The sequence below is a fragment of the Aricia agestis genome, chromosome 18 (assembly GCF_905147365.1).
Source record: "Aricia agestis chromosome 18, ilAriAges1.1, whole genome shotgun sequence".
Lineage (NCBI taxonomy): Eukaryota > Metazoa > Arthropoda > Insecta > Lepidoptera > Lycaenidae > Aricia > Aricia agestis.
Genome location: NC_056423.1, coordinates 7,382,200 through 7,407,434, shown reverse-complemented (window position 1 = coordinate 7,407,434; position 25,235 = coordinate 7,382,200). Strand labels below are relative to the sequence as shown.

General features: G+C 36.8%; 1 protein-coding gene across 4 annotated transcripts in view; it reads left to right on the top strand.

The window, feature by feature from the left end:
- The window catches only part of LOC121735861 (atrial natriuretic peptide receptor 1), a 231,816-nt gene that overhangs the window by 199,393 nt on the left and 7,188 nt on the right, over window positions 1–25,235 (top strand). For 3 of the 4 annotated variants that reach the window (XM_042126827.1, XM_042126828.1, XM_042126825.1), the window contains 9 exons: window positions 833–914; window positions 7,352–7,475; window positions 10,915–11,241; window positions 15,595–15,754; window positions 17,126–17,284; window positions 17,811–17,837; window positions 18,274–18,439; window positions 22,205–22,354; window positions 22,972–23,164. In XM_042126827.1, coding sequence (XP_041982761.1) covers window positions 833–914; window positions 7,352–7,475; window positions 10,915–11,241; window positions 15,595–15,754; window positions 17,126–17,284; window positions 17,811–17,837; window positions 18,274–18,439; window positions 22,205–22,354; window positions 22,972–23,164 — 1,388 coding nt within the window. The remainder of the gene's footprint in view (window positions 1–832; window positions 915–7,351; window positions 7,476–10,914; window positions 11,242–15,594; window positions 15,755–17,125; window positions 17,285–17,810; window positions 17,838–18,273; window positions 18,440–22,204; window positions 22,355–22,971; window positions 23,165–25,235) is intronic. The other variant, XM_042126826.1, reaches the window with a different exon arrangement.

Here is a 25,235-nt window from a genome sequence, read left to right as displayed (position 1 = left end):
AAAAGCAATGGCAATTTTTTCATGGAACTAATAATAATTAACTTTGACCTTTTAGTAGTCTATATCCTTTCCGGGGTCTACTTTATATCTGTACCTAATTTCTACTTACTTGTACTTTGTACGTACGTACTTTGTAGGATTATCGCGTTCAAACAAACAAAAATTTTTGGTAAGAAGATGGGATTGTACCAGAAACGCAAGTGCTCTAAAGAAGAGTTGGTGCCATTCTTGTACAAGTGTTGCTAGTGTCCATGAGCGGCGGCAATAGCTTGATTCTTATGTGTATATTTCGAGTTGGCCCATTCATTGCTTTTAAGAGTCCGGGTGCCATCGCAGTTCTCATACAAACGTAATACCAAGATAATTTCCCATACGAGAATATTTACCATATCTGAGTTATTATTCAGCTTCAGATAGTAATTACCTAGGTTCCTGTGCAAAGACTCACTGCAAAATATTAACATACCAAAAATATGAACGATTACAATATTTACATGCATTTTTTGGTTTGTAAATATTTTGCAGTGAATTTTTGTATAGGAACCTAGATAATTACTATCTTAAGCTGAATTATAACTCAAATATGGTAAATATTCTCGTATGAGAAACGATCTTGGTATTACGTTTGTATGAGAATTGCGATGGCACCCGGACTCATAACTGCTTTGTTTGGAAGTTTCAATAGAAATATTTACATCTGGATTCAAACTTCATAATATTATATATTCACAATAATTTTATGAAGTTCCGGGCATATTTCAACATTAATATAGATGTCCAAAAAACGCCTTAATTTTTTTACTTTTTTGACTAAGGTATTATTTTGTTTCAGCTTTACCCGTCTACGCAATATTGAGTATCGTCCTCAGTTCTGTTGTGGTGATCCTGGCTATTCTCTCCATGTTTATATACAGGTATGTTTTCTTTTAACCTTCATAATTATCAAATCGTACGTTCCCACATGTCTTTTTCCAATGAAAATAACCTAAAAATTGTCTGTAGAAACTATTGTAATTATCATTTACAGCTGTCCCATTGTTGGATAAAGGTCTCTTTTTTTCTACAGTTTACTGTTTTGTGATGCACTTGTTTGGCCTCTCTTTGTCAAACGCATCCAGTTCGTCGCGCCACCTCTTTTGGGTCGGCCTCTAAGAGTACGGTTACACGGTCACTTCTGGCCTCTAAGAGTACGGTTAGACGGCCAATTCAGTCCATCAGTCTGAGACAGAATCCAGGATGATGACCGGAAAGTACAATATAATAAAAAAATTATCAGTCCGTCAATGAAACGGCTACACGATCATTCTCCCGTCAGTCTGGATCAGACTGATGGACTGAACTGATATTGTAGTCCACGAATGAGATCTTTATTACGAAGAGGAAAACATTGATCCTGCTTTTTATTATGTATACATTTCTTAGCAGAAAAAATTCTCATTTTCGTTTCCTTGAAGAAAATTAATTTTATGAGGGCTTATGAAGGGCAGTTATTACTTATTACAATATTTCGAGGTCAGTACCTAATTGTTATATTAGGTATGCTTAGAGTTTATTAGCCTCGGGTAATTTTTTTGTCATAATTTTTTTATCATGATTAAACGAAGGAAGAAACAATGCTCTGTTGCGTTGCAGCGTCGCAGCGTAAGGCTGCGTTTCCACCAGAGCGGAGCTGTGTTGCGAGGAATGTGTTTTTGAGAACCAATTGCATCGCCGCGCTGAGCGATGTCATGGCAAAGTCATGTCAATAAAGTGATTCTTTTGATTTTTTCACATTTCTCGCAACACAGCTCCGCTCAGCTCTGGTGGAAAGACAGCCAACCCTGAAACGACGCATCGTCGCAACGCATCAGTATGCGTTGCGACGACGCGACGCAAAGCAGCAATATGGCCCCACTTTAAGTGCTTGTTCCATTAATTACTAGATACTACACACGTCCGTGTACTCGATAGTTTTCAAGCATTGTTAAATAATTGAAGTAGCATCAACTTGTGAAGAATTATTATATTAAATTGTGTGCAAACAAAATCTTTATATTCACACAATTTAGTAAATCATGATGACAAAACATTATTGTTATATAAAAAAGAATAATAATTTTGTATTTTATCGGCAAACGTTTATTTGCCATATAAAGTATTTCACCCGTATTATTTTATTGAAGTGACTTAATAAGTATGTCACCATGGCAACGACCATCGCTATCCCGTCGCATAAACAATGGTCGCCGTAAGTCTCGAGTTGTAATAATATACTATTATTTAATCAACAAATGCACTTATCAATATAAAAAGTACCCAGTAGCCGATTCTCAGACCCACTGAATATGCATATAAAAGGTTTAAATCAGTAAAGCCATTTCGGAGGAGTACGCGGCCTAACATTGTGACACGAGAATTTGATATATATGAGAAGAAGATAAAAAAAATTAATGGCCCTATACATTTTTTTACTAAATTGGTTGTCACTTAACATATATTATTATTTTGCTGCATAAACGCAGTGCTTATACTGGAAAAGGTTATCATCGTCAAACCAGGTACACAGCTATGGGTTATCGACACATAGGTTATTTGGAAAAACTGTAAAATATAATTTTCAGTTTCAGTCTGATCGAACTTGAGATAATATTATTTCAAACAACTAATATTTATTCCACATCATTCCTTTTGACTGAACTTTCAGCCTAAAAATACGTAATACGTAATGTGAGACATAGAATAGATTTCGTTTCTGAAAGTGTACGAAATCCGAGTGAATTTTGGCGTAACAAGTTGCGATTTACATCTATATAGTTACAATTTTACAACTTAAGGCGAGGATGAACCCCAATTTGTTATTCCGTGACTCCCGATTTACCTAGTTCCAATATAATAACGAAGTGATAAAATATATGAGATATAAAGCACAATATTTAAAATACCTTAAACCATAAACATTTTAATAAAACGTAATACTTTGGCCGTAATTAATTTACAAACTCACCTCCGAAAAAAATCTATTTCATCGAAATATAAGTATTAACTACGATAATTATACATTTTATTTGAATAAATTGTTAGTAAATCTATATTTAAATCTCTTTAACCGAACAATTTTGTTTCTTAATATTTATTTCCAAAGATATTTAAAAAAAACATGAAAAATAGAGAAGATCCGAGTAGTAACAGTTTTATGCTAAGCTAAAATGAATCTTATTGCGATGCAAATACGCTTGGTCTTTGGTTGCACACAAGTGCAAGGTTATCGTTTTTGATTGAGATTAATCCCCGCCTTAATAGTAGAAAAACGTGAAAAAGAATATAAGCAATCGGTGCTTATAATCTATTCCACGTTTTTATAATAATGATTTATATGATATTGTTTATTTCGTCAAATAAATTACTTACAATTTCCTCAATAAAAACATAATGAAAACATAATACCAGCAAACAAGGGAATGGAAAGCTTAATTTGAAAATTGGCCCAGGAAATTGCCTTCACAAGAATTTGTAATTAACTTACAGACAAATGGCCTAGTGAAACTCAAATAATATTTCAGGCTATACTCAATTTAAGTTACAGGTTTAAAGTTAACGTAACTGAAAATAATAATGGTCTAAAATCTTATAGACATGATTTTGTAGTTGAAAATTATTTATGTACCTTTACCGAAAAATTCAATCACTGTATTGTCGTATTCAAAAAACTGTGTGTGTGTGTGTGTGTTTAAGAATTCTTATTTTCTGAATTGTTTGTCTAATACCCGTGCAAAGCTTATATATAATACGCAATATATTTTAATGAATTTTATTACAAAATATTAGTGTTATTAGAAATTAGTGACAAAGTGATTTAAAGGTTTTTATCACCAAAGTGAGAATTTCCACAAAAGGTAGTTTTTTAAGGCGACGCCTTGATAATTTGGTTGTAGCGATATCGATTTTTCTCAGCAATGACTAAAGCTAAGAAATTAAAGTTCATTGTCAGTATTCATCATGCCTTTGTCTTTGAATTACCCATAGCATAACACGATTGGTCAATTTTTATAACACAGAATAATCAATCAAAAAGACCTCTGTAAAAAAAGGGATTCCTATTTTGCCAACAGAGGAGAGTGATTTAAGCTACCAAAAGTAGGTTGGTTCAAGCATACACTTTAATTTGCCCATAGCTTATATGAAATGTATTTATAGTTTTTTAATTACGCGACGAAAACCATTTTGTTGCTTACGCCCTTTTAATTTTTTGCTGTTCCATTGCTTCTTGTCTATGAGAGGCCGGGCTATCTAAAACATATTCAACACGGTGTTTTACTTTAACGCGGCGTCACCTTAACAAATAACAACAATAATTGGCAGGCCTAAGTGGCGAACGAAAATACCGAAACAATGTTTTTCGATATTGAATTTCTATCGGGCAGAACAAATATTTACAGAACCAAAGCGCGGTTCCGTGGGGACCCAAACAATAATAGGCTTAATGCCATTAACCCAGTTTTACCCCTTGAGATTTTCTATATTACCAGATAATGGCCAAAATTCGTGTATCGTGATTCGTATACTTTTGCGGGATAATAAGTATCCATTGTATGAATATCTTTTGTGGACTGGAAAATAATATGAAAATTGACAGCTAAAGCATGCGAAATTGGGTTGGCCAACGGCAAACCAACCAAAATCATGTTACTTAATATAATATTTAGGGTACTTACTGTACCAAATAATGTGCTTATTATGTTGCCTTTAAACTATATTTGTATGTTCGATTTCTCGGCAGAAGCTGAAAATTCTATGGAACTTAGTAGTATTAGTAATATAAATAGAACAACTAAATAATTTAACAATGAGTCTTAAGCACGCTCTCAACAGAACAGGTACACGTTATTAATAACGTATTAGGTTTGTTCGTAAAGGAGTATACTCGGCAATTCAACACCTTCGCTCAATTTAATTTAGCATAACAAGGTAACTTTACACTGAAGACTTATTTAACAAGTTTACAATAGAGAGTTTATTGTAAACTTGGCTGTATGTTGTCGAATTTGTAGACATATCGTTAGCCCTACGCTGACAACTTACACAAAGAGCCGTCGTTAAGATGTTTTAGCTTTTATGTCTGACTCAATTTAATAAATGCTCTATATTTCTTCGTTTCTTTTTTACCAAGACAAAAGGTATTTGTACATGTGTAATATTATGTTTTACTCGTAGCTTTAAAACAAAAGGTCTTTGTACATGTGAAATATGTTTTGGGCTTTATACATTTACTTACTTTGGCAAAAGCTCCTACAATGTAGTATACCCGACCAAACAGTGAATCTGTTGAGGTACTGGTACGAAAATCAAACGAATTTCGTAAAATGGGGCGACGCAACCTCTAATGATTTTAGATTAGAGTGTGGGGTGCGCCAAGGAGGGTTAACCTCGCCGGACCTGTTTAGCCTGTACGTCAATGGTCTGATTGAGGAGCTCAGAGGCACCCGTGTGGGTTGCCACATAGGTACGACATGCATTAATAATTTGAGCTATGCTGACGATAGGTGCTTCTGAGCCCCTCAATCAGAGGCTTAAGACGTCTTCTCGGCATTTGTGAGACCTATAGGCCTCACAAATGCCGAGAAGACCTACCGAGATGACTTATAGGCCATGGCCTCAAATACAATGTTGCTAAGACGCAGATGATGGTGTTTAGGGCTGACAAGGGTCCGGAGAGGGTCCCGCCGATTTATTTAGATGGAGAAGTAGTGCAGCGAGTCGAGCGTTTCCGATACCTGGGACACATTTTGACCGAGAATCTGTCTGACAATGAAGACATTGTTCGTGAGAGACGGGCGATGGCCGTTCGGTGTAACATGCTCGCGCGCCGTTTTGCACGTTGCAGCGCTGAGTCAAGGCTGACACTGTTCAGGGCATACTGTCAATGCCTGTATACGTGTCAGCTTTGGAGCAACTGCTCTAAATCTGTAAGGAGTAGCATCAGGGTGCAGTATAATAACGCATACCGCATTCTTATGAGACTGCCTAGATACTGCAGTGCTTCGGGCATGTTTGCCGACGCCAGAGTTCCCGATTACTTCGCCGTTGTTAGGGCACGAGTTGCGGAATTCTGGGCCCGCGTGCGATGTTCTAGGAACAAAATTCTCGGTGTGTGTGCCGGGTGTCCGGAGAACTCGTTTCCAGCCTACTGGTTATCGGTACATCGCGACAGAAACCAGAAATGACTTTTAGAATTATTTTTAAACGATATTTTTGTAGCATTTTATTTTATTTGTATTATTATTTAAAATTCACAATGTTTATGTACTATTTAATTTTAACTTTTAATTTAATTTAATAATTTAATTTTATATATTTTATATGGGTTTATTACCTGCAATAAATGATTATTATTATTATTATTTAATATTTCTTATTCCATTTAAGAGTATTTAGTGTTTTTATTACCATCTATGTAATTTAAACTTTGAACACCGACGCTGTCAATATATTTTACTAGCGACCCGCCCCGGCTTCGCACGGGTATAAAATATATAGCCACTGAAAAAATGATTAAAATCGACTCAGCAGTTTTGATTTATATTCATTATTACTACCCGTGGCCCGCATTGGTCGGTACCGCCGCAAAAGCTACGTCTCGCAATTTTTAAATATGTAATATCTTCGAAAATATTCATTTAAATCATATGCTGTAAAGGGTCATATACATCTATATTAAATCAACAATGTATTTAAAGTTTTTAATTGAATAAGGATCAATGCCGTATTGGTTAAAATAGCTTCGAAAATTAGCAAAAGTAAATGACAAAAAACTGTTATTGTGGGATATCCATAAGAGATAGACATAATATACCATCGCGGAGTTTTCTGTAGACCTTTTGAATGTGTACAATACTTGGTACATTATTTCGATAAATCTCGTAGGGTTCAGCCTGCGTTTGCAATGTAAGCGGAAAAAAATGTTATTATTTACGACATCACATTAGAAACCCCAATAATAACAGTATTTCTCCACTATTTAATGAATGTTATTACACTTATAAACCTTCCTCTTCAATCACTTTGTTTGTCTTATCAAAATGAAGCTACTCACAAAAAAATAGCTTGATAGTAATCAAAAAAAAAAATTGTTCTAGGACTCCCGTACTAATGATGATTTAAGGAGTGAGCACACTGAGACGCGCCGTGCCGGGGCTCATCGCAAAAATCCGCCTCCATACAATTTGTATAGAAGCGGATGCGCGTATCGCACACTGTGTCGGGGCGCAGCGGATTTCCGTCCGGCCCGTCTCAGTGTGCTCACTCCTTTATAGCACAATTCCTCAAGATTTCCTTAATTTTCCATTTTATTAATATTCTCTCTCTCTTTCTCCAGGCACTACAAACTGGAGGCAGAGATAGCGATGATGACGTGGCGCGTCAGCTGGAGCGACGTGCTGCTACCGGGCGGTCGGCTGCGCGGGAGTATGCACTCGCTCGCACGAAGGTATAGCGCCGGGGTGAGTGGCTTTTGCATTTGTACAGAATATTCTAGAACAGGGGTTCCCAAACTTTTTTGTCTACTGCCCACTTTGAGAACAAATTGACTTTGAGAAAAAAAAGGACGACCTCTGTGGCTCAGTGGTGGTCGCGGGTTCGAATCCCGCCGAGGGAACAAAATTTTTCAATGTTCCCGGGTCTGGATGTGTATTAAATATGTGTATGATATAATAAAAATCTTAAATATATGTATAGTATAAAAGTATTAAATATATTTCCGTTGTCTGGTACTTGTGTTACAGGTGCTAAGTACCTTTAGGTACTTAGCACGGGGCCAGACTGACGTGGTGTGAAGCGTCCATAGATATTATTATTATTATTAAATTATTTTCTTATCTTTAAATAAATACAAAATGCTTTTGTCGTTTTCGAACCATATTTTTACCATTATACAACGCCCCCATTTTTTCATGGGTCCCACAAGGCCCCTTTAGGCGTTTAGTGCCCACAAGGGGCGTTATCGCCCACTTTGGGAAAGGCTGTTCTAGAATGACCCAAGAAGATATAGGCAACTAGTGTCTGTAATTCCGTTGTGAAGATAATCGTTTATGGAGCGGAAGCTATACATTTTCCGCTCATTTATTTCGCGGAACCATATTTTTTTCCGGGGCAAAAAGTATTCCATGACCTTCTTCGGGGCTTAAAGTAGATACATAGTCATCAAAATCGGTTGAGACTCACATTCGTAATTTATTATTATTATGCCGATTTTTCATTAATGTGTATAATGTCGTTTGTTTCTGATATCTATGGTATAATGTGTAAGTCAAACTACGCCCCTACATTCGGTCAATAATGTGCGAAACATGACGCGGAGAAGCGTTTTTATGTGTGCTTAAACCTGTCTAAATAAAGTATTTTAATGTTTGTTTTTTGTGGTTTAAAATTGTAACAAGGAGCGATCTTGTTTTACATTTGTACTGAGTTAGTGCTTTATCGGCGCTTACCTTTTTGTGCTATTTCTTGTGTAAATAAGCTTTTCTGTGTATTATTTTCGCTTAAAAACACTGATACCTTTCTTAACCACTGGTGGTTTAGAAAAGGATCATTTGTGTTGCTCTCTTTTTTTTTCAAAAGAAAAAAGAGAGCAGCATTCTTTCAGTGGTATTTGGCCGGTTTATTCACATTTTATTTTGTTTTTCAGAATGAGTACGTTGTACTATACCGACCTAGCCCCTCACCAACCCCTTCTACTTCAAACTAAGCTTTACTTTCATGCTTCTGCTTCATCCATGACAGCTTTTGTACATCAGGTGGGTACTAAACTTTGTGGGCCACCAAACACGTCTATAGCACTTTTTGGCTGTTCACAAAAGACGCGACAGGGTTGATTCATACCGCAACGCGACGCGTAGATGCATTTCTAAATTTACACTGAATTTATTATTGGCATGTCGCCTCGCGCAATTGAAATCTGTCAAATCCATAAGCTTTGTCCACACTGTGCCTTTTTCTGTTCGTCAAAGGCATGCGTTATAGCGCAGTCAACAGCGAACGTGAGGCATGCCCGCGACGCATGCCCTCTGACCGTATCTAAAACTTCAAAAATGACAATATTGGCGTTGCGTTCCTTGACGCATTCAACTATTGAATGCGCCAAAATGAAAGTTGATGACGAAAATTGAAGATGAAAGTGCACAGTGTGGACATAGCTATACAATTTGCTATACAATTTGGTTTGAATCAACCCTTAGAGCTCTTACAGACGAACGGCACTTGTCGACGGCACGCATCGACGATAGGCGACGGCAACCGTTGACAATACGTGTTAAAAAAATGTATGAAAAAAATCCAGCAACTGCCGTCGACCAGTGCCGTCCGTCTGTAAGGAGCCCTATTCACTGCACCGCGCACGTATGCGACAAAATATTAAAATTAATATTTACTCAAACCCCTATTATTGTGTTTAATTTATTGTTTGTAGTATTAATTAAATAATTGTGTTTTATCTACTACGAAAGTAGCTGTTGTAGTCGCGGTGTAGTGCGTAAGTCGCCTGAGTAACTCTTATGTTCATTTGCACATTTTTTTATGTTCTCTGTTGTTAATAGACAAGTTTTTTTTTTCAGACTATCATAAACTCATTGCTTCAATGTTTTTAAACTGCATTAACTAACTAATTCGCTTTTTCCACCCACAATCTTTCATACAAAAAGGTGAGTACTTCATACATTTAACTACCATAATAATTATATTGTAATCATTCATTTTTAACTTTGGCGTTTAACCGCATTTTTTTGTTTATCCTTTATAATTTTATACCACATAAGAACTATTCTTCACTAATATCATTTTCATTTGTGCATTGCGTGTTTTATATAGTTTTTTTTATGAGATAAGGGGGCAAACAAGCAAACGGGTCACCTGATGGAAAGCAACTTCCGTCGCCCATGGATACTCGCAGAACCAGAAGAGCTGCAGGTGCGTTGCCGGCCTTTTAAGAGGGAATAGGGTAATAGGGGAAGGTAGGGATGGAAAGGGAATGGAATAAGGGAGGGTAGGGAAGGGAATAGGATAGGGGATTGGGCCTCCGGTAAACTCACTCACTCTTTTGCATTACAATAGAAGAAATTAGATCAATTAATAGAGAAAAGACAAAGTAATATGATTTATTGCTAATATTTATAAATAAAAGTAACAAGTACATACAAGCAACTAAGAGTTGGGAGTAACATTTCAAGAAAAATCAATACATTCTATTAAAGACCCAACTCTCTAACTAAAGTTATAAAGGAATATTATCATTCTTACTTACTGTGCAGTTGTCATTAAGTTTTGCTGAGTATTGAAACCATTTTATAACACTCCAGCCTGCCTAGCATACGCCAACGAGATATCTCACTCTCGAGATAATTAAAATCTACTCGTCTCATAATGTCAAAATCTCGACATTATCTCGACAAAACTCTTTAAATTGTGTTATTTCGATGATAGATTACGCGAGAAAAAATGTTTGTCATACTAGGGTCAATAGATATGAAGAGACGAACCATCAAACATCGAGAAAATATGTAGAGTGAGATATCTCGTTGGCGTATGCTAGGCTGGCAGTAGAAATTTTTATGTCGTTATGTCGTTGGATACCTAACTACGCACCTCTAATTAATATTTTTTAAATTGGAAAACGTCGTCCATGGTCTATCGGTTTCGAGCTTAGGTTTTGACTCGGAAGTGGATGATTCGATTCTTACGGTAGGTAATAGAAATCAAAGAGCCGTTCTTGCACCTCAAATCACACGCGATTAAAGAACACCTTTTCAAGAGTATTACACACTTGGGCAATATAAAACTACTCTACCTTAACTGGCATGAAATCGCCCCAATCAAAAAGGTCGCCCAAAATCCGTGTAGGAGCTCTTATTCATTATTTAATTAGGAGTAACATGATCTTATTTTCAGACCGCATACTCAGACGAGGGTACCTCGTTGGCTGGTGACCGTCAAGTCTACGCTCCGTGTGGCTTCTACAAAGGCTGCCGAGTCGCTATCAAGAAGGTGGACAAACAACGTATAGACCTCACCAGACCTCTCCTTCTGGAACTCAAGAAGATGAAGGACTTAGAACATGATCATCTAGCACGATTTTATGGAGCATGCGTTGATCCACCGCACTGCTGTCTACTGACCGAGTACTGTCCGAAAGGATCTCTCCAAGATATACTAGAGAATGATACGATCAAACTGGACTGGATGTTCAAAGTCAGCCTCATGCATGATATTGTCAAGGTAAGTTTGCGAACATTATTTTAATATACTCGTAGAATTATCAGAAAGAAAAAATGTATGGTGGTGTATTAATTATATTTTTTTCCATTAAATTAAATTGATGAAGCTATGGGTAACGGGTTAGGTTATATTGCAATCTAAAGCATCAATGCAATGAGATTAATTTAAAACTTATACAATTAATTGAATTGAATACTAATTGGAAATACATCGTAAAACAGACATTGATACACCTATCAACGTTGGCTTTACGATGCATTGTGGTTCACAACCCACACTTTCCTTTATGGTATATTCCATGCATCGTGATCTAAATTGGCAGCTCAAATAAGGAACACACAAAAAAATCATTAAATTAGGAGAACGAAAATGTAACATGGCTTCTTTGTTAACTACAAAATAAAACAAAAGTGAAAGCCGTGTAATCTGCTAAAAGTATTTGTTTCCAACTCCGCGAACTTTGCCCGAATACTTCCACAAGCACTCGTCAAACAGCCCAAGTTCGGGGAGTTTTTCACATTTCCCTGAACATTTGCATCGAATATTACTTGTTCTTACCTGTGTTATGTAATTTACTTCGTAGTTCTACAGCTCTTGAGGTTGCAAACTTTTTTGCGTTTAGCATTATTACGTTTTTTTGAAGAGTAGACAATCTTTTTCTGTTTTATTTCAATATTCATTAATGGTTCTAAAACACACTACTTAATTTTTATTATTATCTAATAATAAAAGTGTATCTAGTGCTTTTCTTCTCTACTCGTAATACAGTTCTTTTTTCGACAGCCTCAAACTTCGTTCCTTTATCTAAATTCGAAAGATTTTCAAACAAGATTTCTATTAATCTGGAAGTTTGTCTAATTAATATTTGAAAAGACAATTTCTCCTAGTATTGAGGGTATTCAAACAGACAAACACACTATCGAATCTGGCCATTATCCAATTTCAGTGGGTTTTGATGTCATCCGTATGAAAAGTATTAATTAATTGTTATAAGTATTTATATTAAAAGGTTCGAATTAGCTTGTTATAATTTTTAACAAGTTTTATCCCGAGGTTTTTATAACGTTAATGAGGTTTATCATTTTGGGGCTTAATTTAAACAAAATCCCCCGGGGAGTAATTTGAAAAAAAATGTTTTTTTTGTAACTTGTAAGTAAGGTTGTAACTTGGGTAAGACCGGCATACTTTATTTGAAGTTGGCTTTAAGCTGCCCCTGTTTCTTTTGTAATGACTCTAGAAAGACGGTGTTCACAGTAGATGACAAAGTAATCTTTTATAAACCTAATACAGACGTTAGATGTCCCCATGCATTAAGTGTGTGGAAAATATAGTTGATATTTCAAAGAAACATCTTGTTGACGGACTTTCCCAGTCTTTGGGGCAAGTCCGTCTAAAGCCGATTTTCGACATCGTATTTACACTAAACAGACTAAAAACCAGATAGTGACATCTGTAAGTAGGAGGTATTGAAGAAGAAACTATGCTGTTATAATATTAAAGCCTCATTTAGTTTTTATTGAGTAAAAAATATAATTGGGGCAAGTCTGTTGTGTTTGGGTTCAGGGCTATCAAACATTTTTTTGACATGGGTAATCCGTAATAAAACAACGTTTTAAAAGAACATATTTACTTATAAAGTTATGAGCCCAAAATCAAAAACCACGGAAGTTATGGCCGCTAGATGGACTTACCCCCCAGACGGTCTTACCCAAGTTGACCTTACATATAAAGTTGATGTGTTTTAACAAACATACTTTAATCTTTATTCTTAAGAAATATACCGGATAATGTAACCAATACTTTTAGCAATATTGCATTTTTGATTTGCACTATGAAAACTATCATAATTTAAATTTGAAGAGGTTAAAAACAGACACGTCATTTTCGAAATTTAAAAACGAGTGTTTAATTTTTTCACATTTATATATTTATGTAAGATATAATTTAAGAAAACATTTCAAACTGATCTCAATATTTTATGCATAAATATCGGTGATAATATAAACATTTTTTTATTAAAAATCAAAATGCTGATACTCGATTCTGAGTAAAATGGGTTTCAAATAGAGATTAGAATCGGTCTTCTTTCAATATTGAAATTATATGAAAATCGAGGGATGAAAGTAATCCCTGCTTAGTTTGAATTCAATTTTAATCTCATTAGAGCCATGAAATAAAAATATTCACGCAAAAATAAAATAATTTTCAAAGGTTCACGCAATTTCAATATTAGATAATTTCTATGCTAATAAATACAAGCCAATCTCATTTACAAAAATATTTTTGTCTTCGCCTTTATTTTGTTATTTTCTGAAGAACAGTACCATAGATCGATCCAGACTCTATTCTCAGGACACGAATATAATTTCAAGTGTAAGCTGTATGTACTCGCGCGTAGACACGCTATCTCACTCAAAAATAAATTATGGCCCTTGATCAAGTTCGAAATAAATGGTCGAAAGGGACACTTTCGATTGAAAACTAAAGTTTTTTTGCATAAATGGAAGACTTAGGACCTGAGAAATGATTTTAAAAAAATGTGGGTTCTATGCATAGCTAGTTTTTTTTAATGAAATAATGGGGCAAACGAGCAAACGGGTCACGGGATGGAAAGCAACTTCCGTCGCGCATGGACACTCGCAGCATCAGAAGAGCTGCAGGTGCGTTGCCGGCCTTTTAATAGGGAATAGGGTAACAGTGGAGGGTAGGGTTGGGAAGGGAATAGGGTAGTGGATTGGGCCTCCGGTAAACACACTCACTCGGCGAAACACAGCGCAAGCGCTGTTTCACGCCGGTTTTCTGTCAGAACGTGGTATTTCTCCGTTCGAGCCGGCCCATTCGTGCCGAAGCATGGCTCTCCCACGTATAAAATAAAAAAGATAGTAATATATTAGCTAAATGATGAAACAGGTAAATTACAAGGTTTGTTCAAATTATAAGAGGAAACCCACTTCACACACTCATCTTTTCGATTAAATTCTTCTGACTATTTTTATTACTGAACGATGACGGTGCGGTTATGACAAAGTTTCAAAGAAACCCATTAACAAGAGTCCCCTTCTGACGAGTGGCCTATCGACCTTCACAATTTCTTCATCGACAGTTTTTGTTATAGATCACGTTGAAATCAACCCTCTTGCAACACTTTGTTAGCCAATACTTGACCTTGGCCTTTAGATTTTATTTGCTATTCCATTTTATGATTTACTAGAACCTTTAATAAGTCTTTAGAACTTAGATTGTGTATTTATTGTATTAAATACAATTATTTAAGACAATTTACAATAATATACACCCCGCGTTCCAGATGACGTTAGAAACGCTCACGCTCAAGACCGTAGTTTTTCCCGTTCCACTAGCTTGTGAGCGTCAGTGATACAAACCCAAGTGGAACGGATTATGGATCGTTTTGAGCGTTTTGAGAAAAGTTTAAAAAAAGTACATTGAACCGAACTTGGATATTACGATCCTTTTCTTCAAGTCGTAAATAAAAGTAATTTTATTGTTTATAGTTACATTTATTTTAATAAAATATGTAGGTACATAATATTATATTTGTTTCGTTTTTAGTATTACATTTTTTTACTTAAGTAATCATATTTTAATATAGTTAAGCTTTTATTATATTTGAGTTTTCACATTGAATCATATTTTAATAACAAAACCACATATTTTGAATATTGACTATTGTCACAATATACATATAAACGTTAGGTAACAATACCGCTTAATGCTTAGTCAAGTACGAGTAAGTCAACAGGTATAAGAGAGATGAGATGTTATTTAATTTATTTAATTAAAATATTATTTGTAATGAAATAATATAAAGTTTTTTTGTCTCTACTCTCTCCTGAAAACTTTCCAAACATGGCTTTCGCGATATAGTTACGTTAAAATTAAAAAAAAACTAGAACGCCCACTTTGACCCATCTTCGTCAAGGGTCGTTTTGAGCGAAAATGATGACGTCATGAGTGACGTCATAGCCGCTATCAAAACGACCCCGGTCGCCGAAGGGAACGGCAGAAGGGGACGTTTTGAGCGTTTTGGTCAAAATTAACGTCATCTGGAACGCAGCCACAGTGTTATTGTTAGTTTTATTACAATCAGGGATTTTAAGCATTATTAAAAGAAACAATCCAGGGCCTGTAGACAAGTAGCAAAGCGCTAACGCTAACGCAAGCGCTACAAAATGTATGCGATTTGACATAAGTCATCGCTTCCCTAGCGAATACTAATTTCAAATCCATACATTTTGTAGCGCTAACGTTAGCGTTTTGCCACTTGTCTACGGGGGCTGTTCCTCCCCGCTGATTTTCAGATTCTTTCGTAAGCAAAATTTATGTTTTCAACAGGGCATGCACTACCTCCACAGCAGTGACATAAGATCTCACGGAGCTCTCAAGTCCAGCAACTGCGTCGTGGACTCAAGATTTGTACTCAAGATCACGGACTTTGGACTCAACGCCTTAAGAACTTCTGAGAAGGACTCGCGGGCACATAGTTATTGGACACGTGAGTACTTTGAAATGTTGTCATCTTAAATATTTTTACTCCAATTTTTTATATATCCATACTTACTAGTATTATAAATGCGAAAGTGTGTCTGTCTGTCTGTCTCTTACCTCTTCACGCCAAAACCGCTGAACCGATTTTGCTTAAATTTGGTATGGAGATACTTTGAGTCCCGAGAAAGGACATAGGATACTTTTTATTCCGGAAAAATGTACGGTTCCCGCGCGATAAACTAATGTTGGCGCAACGGAGTTGCGGGCGTCATCTAGTGATAAATAATGTATTCTACAATGTTATGTTGATGTTTTACCGTAAAAGTATAGTATTACATAAAAGTGTATGTAAAAGTATTACATAAAAGTGGTAAAAACACTAATAAAAAGTTGACTTTAAATACTGTAACAATATAATTTTTACTAGCTTGTGTCTCCAACATATTTTCTATTACTACACCGTTTTATTGAAAACATAAAAATTTTACTACTTACATAATGTGACACAAAAATGAATCGGAGAATTCGGAGAGAAAAACATTTTGCGGAGTATTTTTTTTTAATGTATTTACCCTTTGTCTCTGTTCTTTAATAATAAAAATATATTGGAGGCTTTATCGCTCAAACCTTTAACCACCTACGTACTTGAGTGCAAAATATATTATTATGCGACAAATAGTAATGTTTTATGTGTTCTTTGAGGTTGCAATACACTCTTTAGGTACTTCTAATTAAAAAATTAATCAACAAAGCAAAAAATATTGTCGTTCTAGTTGACTTTATCTTGAAATAATAACCAAATGTATAATAATATAGTAAAATATGAGTCATTTTCTCAAAAAAAAAAAATGCGATTATGATTCGCATACGTCTAGTCGCACGCACACAAACACCGAGCCGAAGTCTGCTAAACTGAAACGATGTTCAACAATGCACCGCTGTTCCGCAGCCGTATCACGTATGCGAGATATGCGAGAGCAATGCGATAGCAATTATTGCGCGATAATTGCTCCAAAATCGCAATTTCGTATCACGTAAGAGCCAAAACAATACGATTGCAATCGATCGCTTACATGACACCATTGTTTTTGACAACCAGCAATCGATCGCGCGATTATTGCTAGTGGATTGTTGATCGCTATTTTTACGTGATAGCCCTGCCAGTCGGATTTGGGATGTTAGGTTTATTTTCGTTTCGAAATTTCTGTATTCGGTCGCCGCGCTCAAAGCCCGAAAGCTATCCAATAGCTTTAAATATTTTAAAAACCTTATTAAGAAGTACAATTTTTTGCTCACGTCACGTTGCAGTTTCTTCCCCTCCTTGTGTTCACGTTATGTATTACCTGATCGCTACCTTATCAACCTTGCACTGTCACAGGTCAGCTGTGGACGGCGCCGGAGCTCCTGCGCATGACGGAGCCCCCGCCGGAGGGGACACAGAAGGGCGACGTGTACTCATTCGCGATCATCATGCACGAGATCGTCAACAGACAAGGCGTGTTCTGGCTCGGCGCGGGAGTCGATATGTCGCCTATTGGTAACACATTTAACTTTTTTTTTGTTAGCCTATGCTATCCCACTGCTTGGCAAAAGCCAGGGTCTTCCAATTGTGTCGCTCCTGCGCCACCTTTAGCCAGCCCGGCTGGTGCGCCTCTAGCTCATCGCACCTTATTTTTTTTAGGCCAGCCACGGTTGCGTCTTCCACCTTCTGGCTCCTACTCTGTCGATGTTTTTGCCCAGCAGTCGTGATGCATACTCCGGAGCGTTTGCATCAGCAAAAGCCCTTACTGGCCCTATATTCTTACTTTGTTTATCTGACTTCTAAATGATGTTAAAGTTTGCTTGACTTTTTATGGTAGTTTTCGAGAAGGTACCTACATAATAAACCTACCATAATTGCAGCTACAAGGCGTATTAAGCTTCGCAAAGTATTTTGGGCAGTACCGTATTGAATTAATCAAGAAACGTATGATACTTCAGAAATAGTTGAGTGTTAGTACTATTTGTCACGATCTTATAAATGTTTTTAATTTAAATGTTCATTGTTAATATTTTTCAAACAGCAAACAATGAATGGAAGAATATAAAAGGTTACTATTTTATGTAACTTTCTTAAACTCACCATCATAGTGTATCGTTAGAGTTTTGTTTAGAAATACTTGTTATAGTTTCATGATGGTTTTGCCTGAGTTCGAATATATTTTAGTGCAGGTAAATCTATGGACTACAATTAACCTAATACTACTATTGTTTAGGTAAAGTGTTATACTAAATTATGTCAGGAGTAAGCGCACGCTTATTAATTATACGCTGTGAGCATATCAACAACAAAATTCCATCATCATCTTACGCACATACTATTCATGTATCACATAATACCAATTGTAAATACTTAACAATCTGTAAATACCATCACCGAAACCTAAAAATTGTCGTCCGGTATAGTCCGGTTCATATTTTTATTTTCTCTTGTCATAAAGCTTGTTTGTCTGATAGCCCCTTTAACCCTCAAATGCTCGCGTGCAGAAATAATCACGGCGGTGATCAGCGCGGGTCTGCGGCCCAACACGGTGCAGAACAGGTCGTGCGAGGCGGACGACGCGACTGATCTCATGCGGCGCTGCTGGGCCGACGAGCCGGGGGAGAGACCGGACTTCGCGTATCTGAAGGGCGCGATACGGAGACTTAACAAGTAAGTAGGGTCACACAGGGATTAAATACGAGATGAGGGCCGCACTAACCAACGAATAACGCGAAAAAAATGTGAAGTGTTCACATTTTTACGTGATTTTATAATGCCGATGTTTTTTGTCGCATAGCAAAAAATATTAAGCGTGACATAATATTAATATGTTGTATGCAATCATATTAATATGTTGTATGCAATCATATTAATATGTTGTATGCAATCATATTAATGGTACACATGCTTATTTCAAGCACAAAAGCATGCTTCAACCGAGCAGCTGCTCTTTTCGAGCCTGTGTATCATATTCGTCAAAATAAGCATTCTTATTTCGAGCATGCTCAAAAATCGCCAGGCGTGCAATTTTTGAGTATGCTACCTGCGGCGCGGATGGCAGGGGTGTGGTTTAAGCATGCTTATTTTGAGCAATGCTTGGACACACTTGCTCGTAAGCAGCAACTGTTCGGTTGAAGCATGATTTCGTGCTTGAAATAAGCATGTGTAAACAGTTACACATGCTTATTTCAAGCACGAAAGCGTGCTTCAACCGAGCAGTATTGCTGCTTACGAGCACGTGTGTTCAAGCATTATGAGTAAAGGTACCTTAAGGGTGAAGCCGAACGAGCGTAATTTGTGAGTTGTGAGTCGCAGAATTTCGGCTGGCAGAAATTCTGCTGCATTCAGTTTCATACAAAAGTTATTTTTGATTCAAACGTGCGTAATTTTGTGAGTCATGATTTGTATGAAAAGATATTTAAGCGACCGAAATTCTGCGACTCACGAGTCACAAAATTATGCTCATTTGGCTTCACCCTTACCCATAATTTGACGTCGATTGTGCATGCTAAAGACATTTTATCGATCCATGCACGCGTAGAGGGTTCGGAAAAGAAACATTCACACAAGCAGCCATGCTTCGGTACGAATTGGCCGGCTCGACCGGCGAAATACCACGTTCTCACAGAATACCGGCGTGAAAGCGCTTGCACTGTGTTTCGCCGAGTGAGTGAGATTACCGGAGGCCCAATCCCCTACCCTATTCCCTTCCCTTCCCTTCCCTCCCCTTTTACCATATTCCCTCTTAAAAGGCCAGCAACGCACCTGCAGCTCTTCTGATACTGCGAGTGTCCATGGGCGACGGAAGTTGCTTTCCATCAGGTGACCCGTTTGCTCGTTTGCCCCCTTATTTCATAAAAAAAACTAAATTTCTTTTGTTTTAACACATATTAATAGGTAATATACAAAAGGTACGCATAAATTAATTGAATTTAACACGTTTGTGCGCCTGTTATCTCACGCACCCGTGTAATCCTTAATTCGGTAACAGCGGAACTTGCTCGTCTTGCCGCTCGAGTTTGGGAGTTACGGTGTAATTTACTGCGATAAGAACACGCTGAGTTTCAGTTACTTTGGTACGTAAGTCTTTTGATAAACACGTTTAGACACGTTTTAGATTAATTGAAGTTCTACAACTTTCGATGTTTAAATGTTACGTTGTTGCTAGCCAAGATATTTTGTGTACTAGTGATAGAAGAACTTAGACCTGAAATAAGGGGGCAAACGAGCAAACGGGTCACCTGATGGAAAGCAACTTCCGTCGCCCATGGACACTCGCAGCATCAGAAGAGCTGCAAGTGCGTTGCCGGCCTTTTAAGAGGGAATAGGTTAATAGAGGAGGGTAGGGAAGGGAAGGGAATAGTTGAGGGTAGGGAAGGGAATAGGGTAGGGGTTAGGGGATTGGGCCTCCGGTAAACTCACTCACTCGGCGAAACACAGCGCAAGCGTTGTTTCACGCCGGTTTTCTGTGAGAACGTGGTATTTATCCGGTCGAGCCGGCCCATTCGTGCCGAAGCATGGCTCTCCCACGTATAAAAATTTATTCATATGCAAAATATCTGGTCTAATCCTTCTCTGATAGTACACTTCAGAATGTAGTACAAAACTGGTCAGAGAACGAGTACAGATAAACTGGAAAATAACACTGAATTCCAAAAGCGCTACGTGCTCTGCTACAAATTTGAAGCAAAGAAATTCATATTTAAAAGTCACGTTAATGAACTAGCAGCATACGTACGTTATTAATTAATACCAAATAAGGTTTTTCACATTAATATGAAGGTTTTGAGCGCATCTCGTCCGAACACGTCTGGTGAAATTGATTACGAGGACTCGAAAATACTAAAACATAAAACGTAAAATGAATTTTAAATGTATACAAATATTAACTTAGCATGTATGTTGAAAATAAATAAACAATGAAGTTAAAGCATATTTTTATTTACTTTCATTAACATTTATCTTCATTTACCTTTATGAGCAGTTTCGAGAATTAATAAAAGCTGATAAAATGTGAAAAATAAAAAATATTTTAATTGACTGAAAAGTGTGGTCTTTCATTTATTTCATTGCTGACTGTATTGGTTTTAATTAATGAGCTGAATGTTAATTTACCACATTTTTTTATGAAATAAGGGGGCAAACGAGCAAACGGGTCACCTGATGGAAAGCAACTTCCGTCGCCCATGGAGACTCGCAGCATCAGAAGAGCTGCAAGTGCGTTGCCGGCCTCTTAAAAGGGAATAGGGTAATAGGGGAAGGTAGGGAAGGGAAGGGAATAGGGGAGGGTTGGGAAGGGAATAGGGTATGGGATTGGGCCTCCGGTAAACTCACTCACTCGGCGAAACACAGCGCAAGAGCTGTTTCACGCCGGTTTTCTGTGAGAAAGTGGTATTTTTCCGGTCGAGCCGGCCCATTCGTGCCGAAGCATGGCTCTCCCACGTATAAAATATGTACAATAATCCTAAATATCGTAAATATGGCACAATAATCGTAACCAAAAATAGCATTAACGGAATAACCACAAAGGTATTAATTATTTCAATAATGTTAAGTGAAGTACATTTAAATAAATTTAATATTTATTACAGTAATGATCCAAATTTTAAGCTGATCCATCCATATTTTGCCATTGTTTATCAAAAGATACGAAAGTATAAACTATTTATATCGTTTCTTCACGTTATGAACGCTGTACTAATTTTTAATAAATTTGGTTTGAGCCTTAAGGATATTTGAGTCTCAGCAAAAGACACAAGTTACTTTTTATCACGGATAGAATATGTACGGTACCCACGCCACAGAAAGCTGCACAACAAAAAGTTTTGGGTAGCATATCGTCATACATCTTCCCCCTTAGTAATAAACGCTGTATAAGCTTTGAATAGTTAAACAGTGTTTTGTCTTCTTCAATCCAATTAAAAATATCACTTGTGTGACAGGAACAAAACACTGTATAACCATTCAAAGCTTATACAACGTTTATTAGTAAGGGGGCTTATATATAAAATTCTCCTGTCACAATGTTAGTTACCGCGGTACTCTTCCGAAACGGTTTTACTGATTTTCACCAAATTTTATATGCATATTCATTAGGTCTGAAAATCGGCTACTGGGTACTTTTTATATTGATAAGTGCATTTGTTGAATAAATAATAGTAAATGATTACAACTCGAGACTGACGGCGACCATTGTTTGTGCGACGGGATAGCGATGGACGTTGCCATGGTGCCATACTTATTTAGTCACATCAATAAAATAATAATATGGGCGGAATACTTTATATGGCTAAACAATTGCCGGGACAGCTAGTAAAACTATAATAGTTATATTATAATACAGTATGTTTTATTTCCCAATCAATATCAATTTTGATAACGCATTCCCATTCCAATCTCGTACGAAACTTCTACTAAATTATGCCTTATTTGTAGGGCCCAGGAGAGCGGCAACATATTGGACAACTTGCTATCCCGAATGGAGCAGTACGCGAACAACTTGGAGTCCCTCGTGAGCGAGAGGACGCAGGACTATCTGGAGGAGAAGAAAAAATGCGAGGAACTGCTGTACCAACTGTTACCTAAGTAAAGATTGACAGAAAACCTTTTTTTTGCGTTTAAGTTTTTATAGTGTTTTAAAATATCTTTTTCTTTCGTTTATGTTTCGTGATAATAAATGTTTTTCAAGCTTGTTTAACATAAATTGACGTGCTCTATTAATTTACTAGATCTTGTAAAATATAGACGTACAGTTAATACCAGGAGGTGCACGTCATTTTATGTTAGAAAAGCTCTACCTAAGTTATATTTTACGAAATATGAATTGACAACATATTATAAATGGGATGTGATTGTCAATAACTGCTTAGATTTCGGGAAAGTTGGAAAGCAAAAAAAAAACGATTTAACAACTTTAGAAACTCATTAAATTATGTCAGGATCAGATCAGATCAGATCAGAACTTGGGTAACTTTTTTTACTTTCATCGGTCATAATTTATATTGAAACCGAAATTTACAACGAAAACTCCTGTTAAGATTATAACATGCACTAAATATAATATAATATTAATAATTATATTTATTCTTTATAAATTACGATAAATAGCCATATCAAGAAATAAAAATGGGCTGAAAAAACATCACGCTAAATTCAAAACACCCTATACATAAGCTGTTCCATAATCGTAACCCCTTTTGTAGGTCAGTGGCCTCTCAGCTGATTCACGGTCAGTCCGTGGTAGCGGAGACGTTCGAGCAGGTGACCATCTACTTCAGCGACATCGTGGGTTTTACGGCGCTGTCCGCCTCCTCCACGCCCATGCAGGTGGTCGACCTGCTCAACGACCTATACACCTGCTTCGACAGCATCGTCGAGAACTACGACGTGTACAAGGTGAGCTCCAAGGGCCTTAGGGCGCTTTTCCGGTCATACTGCTTGTCACCTGCGCGCTGATATCCAGATACGGGTGACAATGTTCCTAACTACGCGCGTGTTGCCCGCGTGACCAGAAAAACATCTATGAAGTTATAGGATGCGAGTAACTTTCATTTGGACCAGATCCGCCTGCGGACGATGATACGTATAACAGAAAAAACACCCTTATCATAGAAATAGTTGGTGAGCGGCTTCAAGGCGGGACGGACACGCAGCGAATACTCGCGGACAGCAGCGTTCCATGCTTTGTAAATTCGCTGCAAATACTCGTACAAGATGAAAACGATGCATATCCGCCACGTGATGCTCTGTTCTAAACTTTTCTTTATTAACTAACTAGTTAATTTATTATTAAACTAAAGCTACCAACCGCTACTGTGAGAACGCTCTAAACAACTGTGACGTCATTAATGCAACAAAATTACAAATTGTCGATTTTTTAATACTCCATATTTAAAACGATAAACGAGTACAAAGGTTTGAATAAAATCCTGATTCATGTAGTCAATATTGTCAAGATGTGGGAGTATAATTTCAATCAAGTTGTAGAATTACAATAGCCTACGTTCGCAAGTATTCAATAAAATAGTAATTTACACGGATATTGGTAGTACAAGGAAAATGTAAAATCAGTAATAAAAGCTTAACGATTTTCATTCTGAATAATTAATTCTTACTTCTTACGTATGTAATTTGATAGTATATTATTAGGTATAGTGTGTTAGAGTAAACACCGTTATCCTTGAAACCATCAAATGAGCTCGTCAAAATGAACAACTTTTTCTATGAGAACTGTACAATTTGTACATTGTCGTTGGAGGAATAAATTAAACACAGAGTACTATATCACTGAACGCTCTACGGTGGTGGCTGGTAAAGAAGTGGACGACAGCTCTCACGTCTGGCGGCCATATTCTCCAAGCGGGGGCTTGGAGAATATGGCCGCCAGATTATGATTGGTAGTGCGGCCATCTTTATTTAATATTTATCAATACACTACAACAATGCTGGGAACTCAAAAGAATGCCGTCTTCGTGCCCATACGGATGCCCGGATCGGCAATTTGTATGGATATGAAGACGGATACTATGAGTTCTATGATTTTGACTTATGAGCGTATTATACTTATGAGTTTTTATGATTTTGACGGGTTCATTTGATGGTTTTAAGGATAACGGTGTTTACACTAACATCTTGTATATTAAATAGAGCAAAACTAATAAATATGGTTTAAAATCAAATTCATGCAAGTATTACTTCTTAATATCTCTTTTATAATAATAATTGCATAAATGTAATTTTTTTTTCATTGCATATTTATTTAATTATGTTTTTTTTTTCAATTAAGGGGTATAATTATTCTAAAGACGTAGATTAAATAGAAATAAAATCCAAAGTTCCATTATCTTCAGAATCAATAACGATTTAGAACATAAAATTCAGTGGGTGCTAAATTTTCATGGCGTCGCGTTACAACCCCGATAATGTATTCCTGACCCGGATGCGTAATGAAAAAAGAAAAGAAAAGGAAACGCAATTATGGCTACAATCCAAATTGCTTATTCATTCAAAATACGCAAAAAGAAAATCTATGAAGGTATTGAAATATTGGGCATGTATTGCGATCCCATGAGAGATTCCATGATAACAACTTTACATAAGGAAGAGTTTGTCAAATAATGTATGGATTTTATGTCAAAGCCTTAATTAAAGTAAAGTTAAGAAATAATTAAATGTTCCTAGACACACCTGCAGCCGTTAGAGTACTAAAATATAATATGGTATGTACCATCGAGTAAGTTGATTCCTATGCAATTGACTGACCAACGTTATTTGGTCGAATATGTCAATTCAATGTTAGTTGTGATCTGTCAGCTGGATTTGACGTAACGCAACCATACTACTTAGGTCCCCGATTTGCATAGGAATTAACTTCTCTGTTAGTACTTGTAGTATCGAGTACGTAGCACGCGATTAAACGCTACGACATCTGCTACGCCGTAGCACCGCTACGAAGCTGCTACGAACT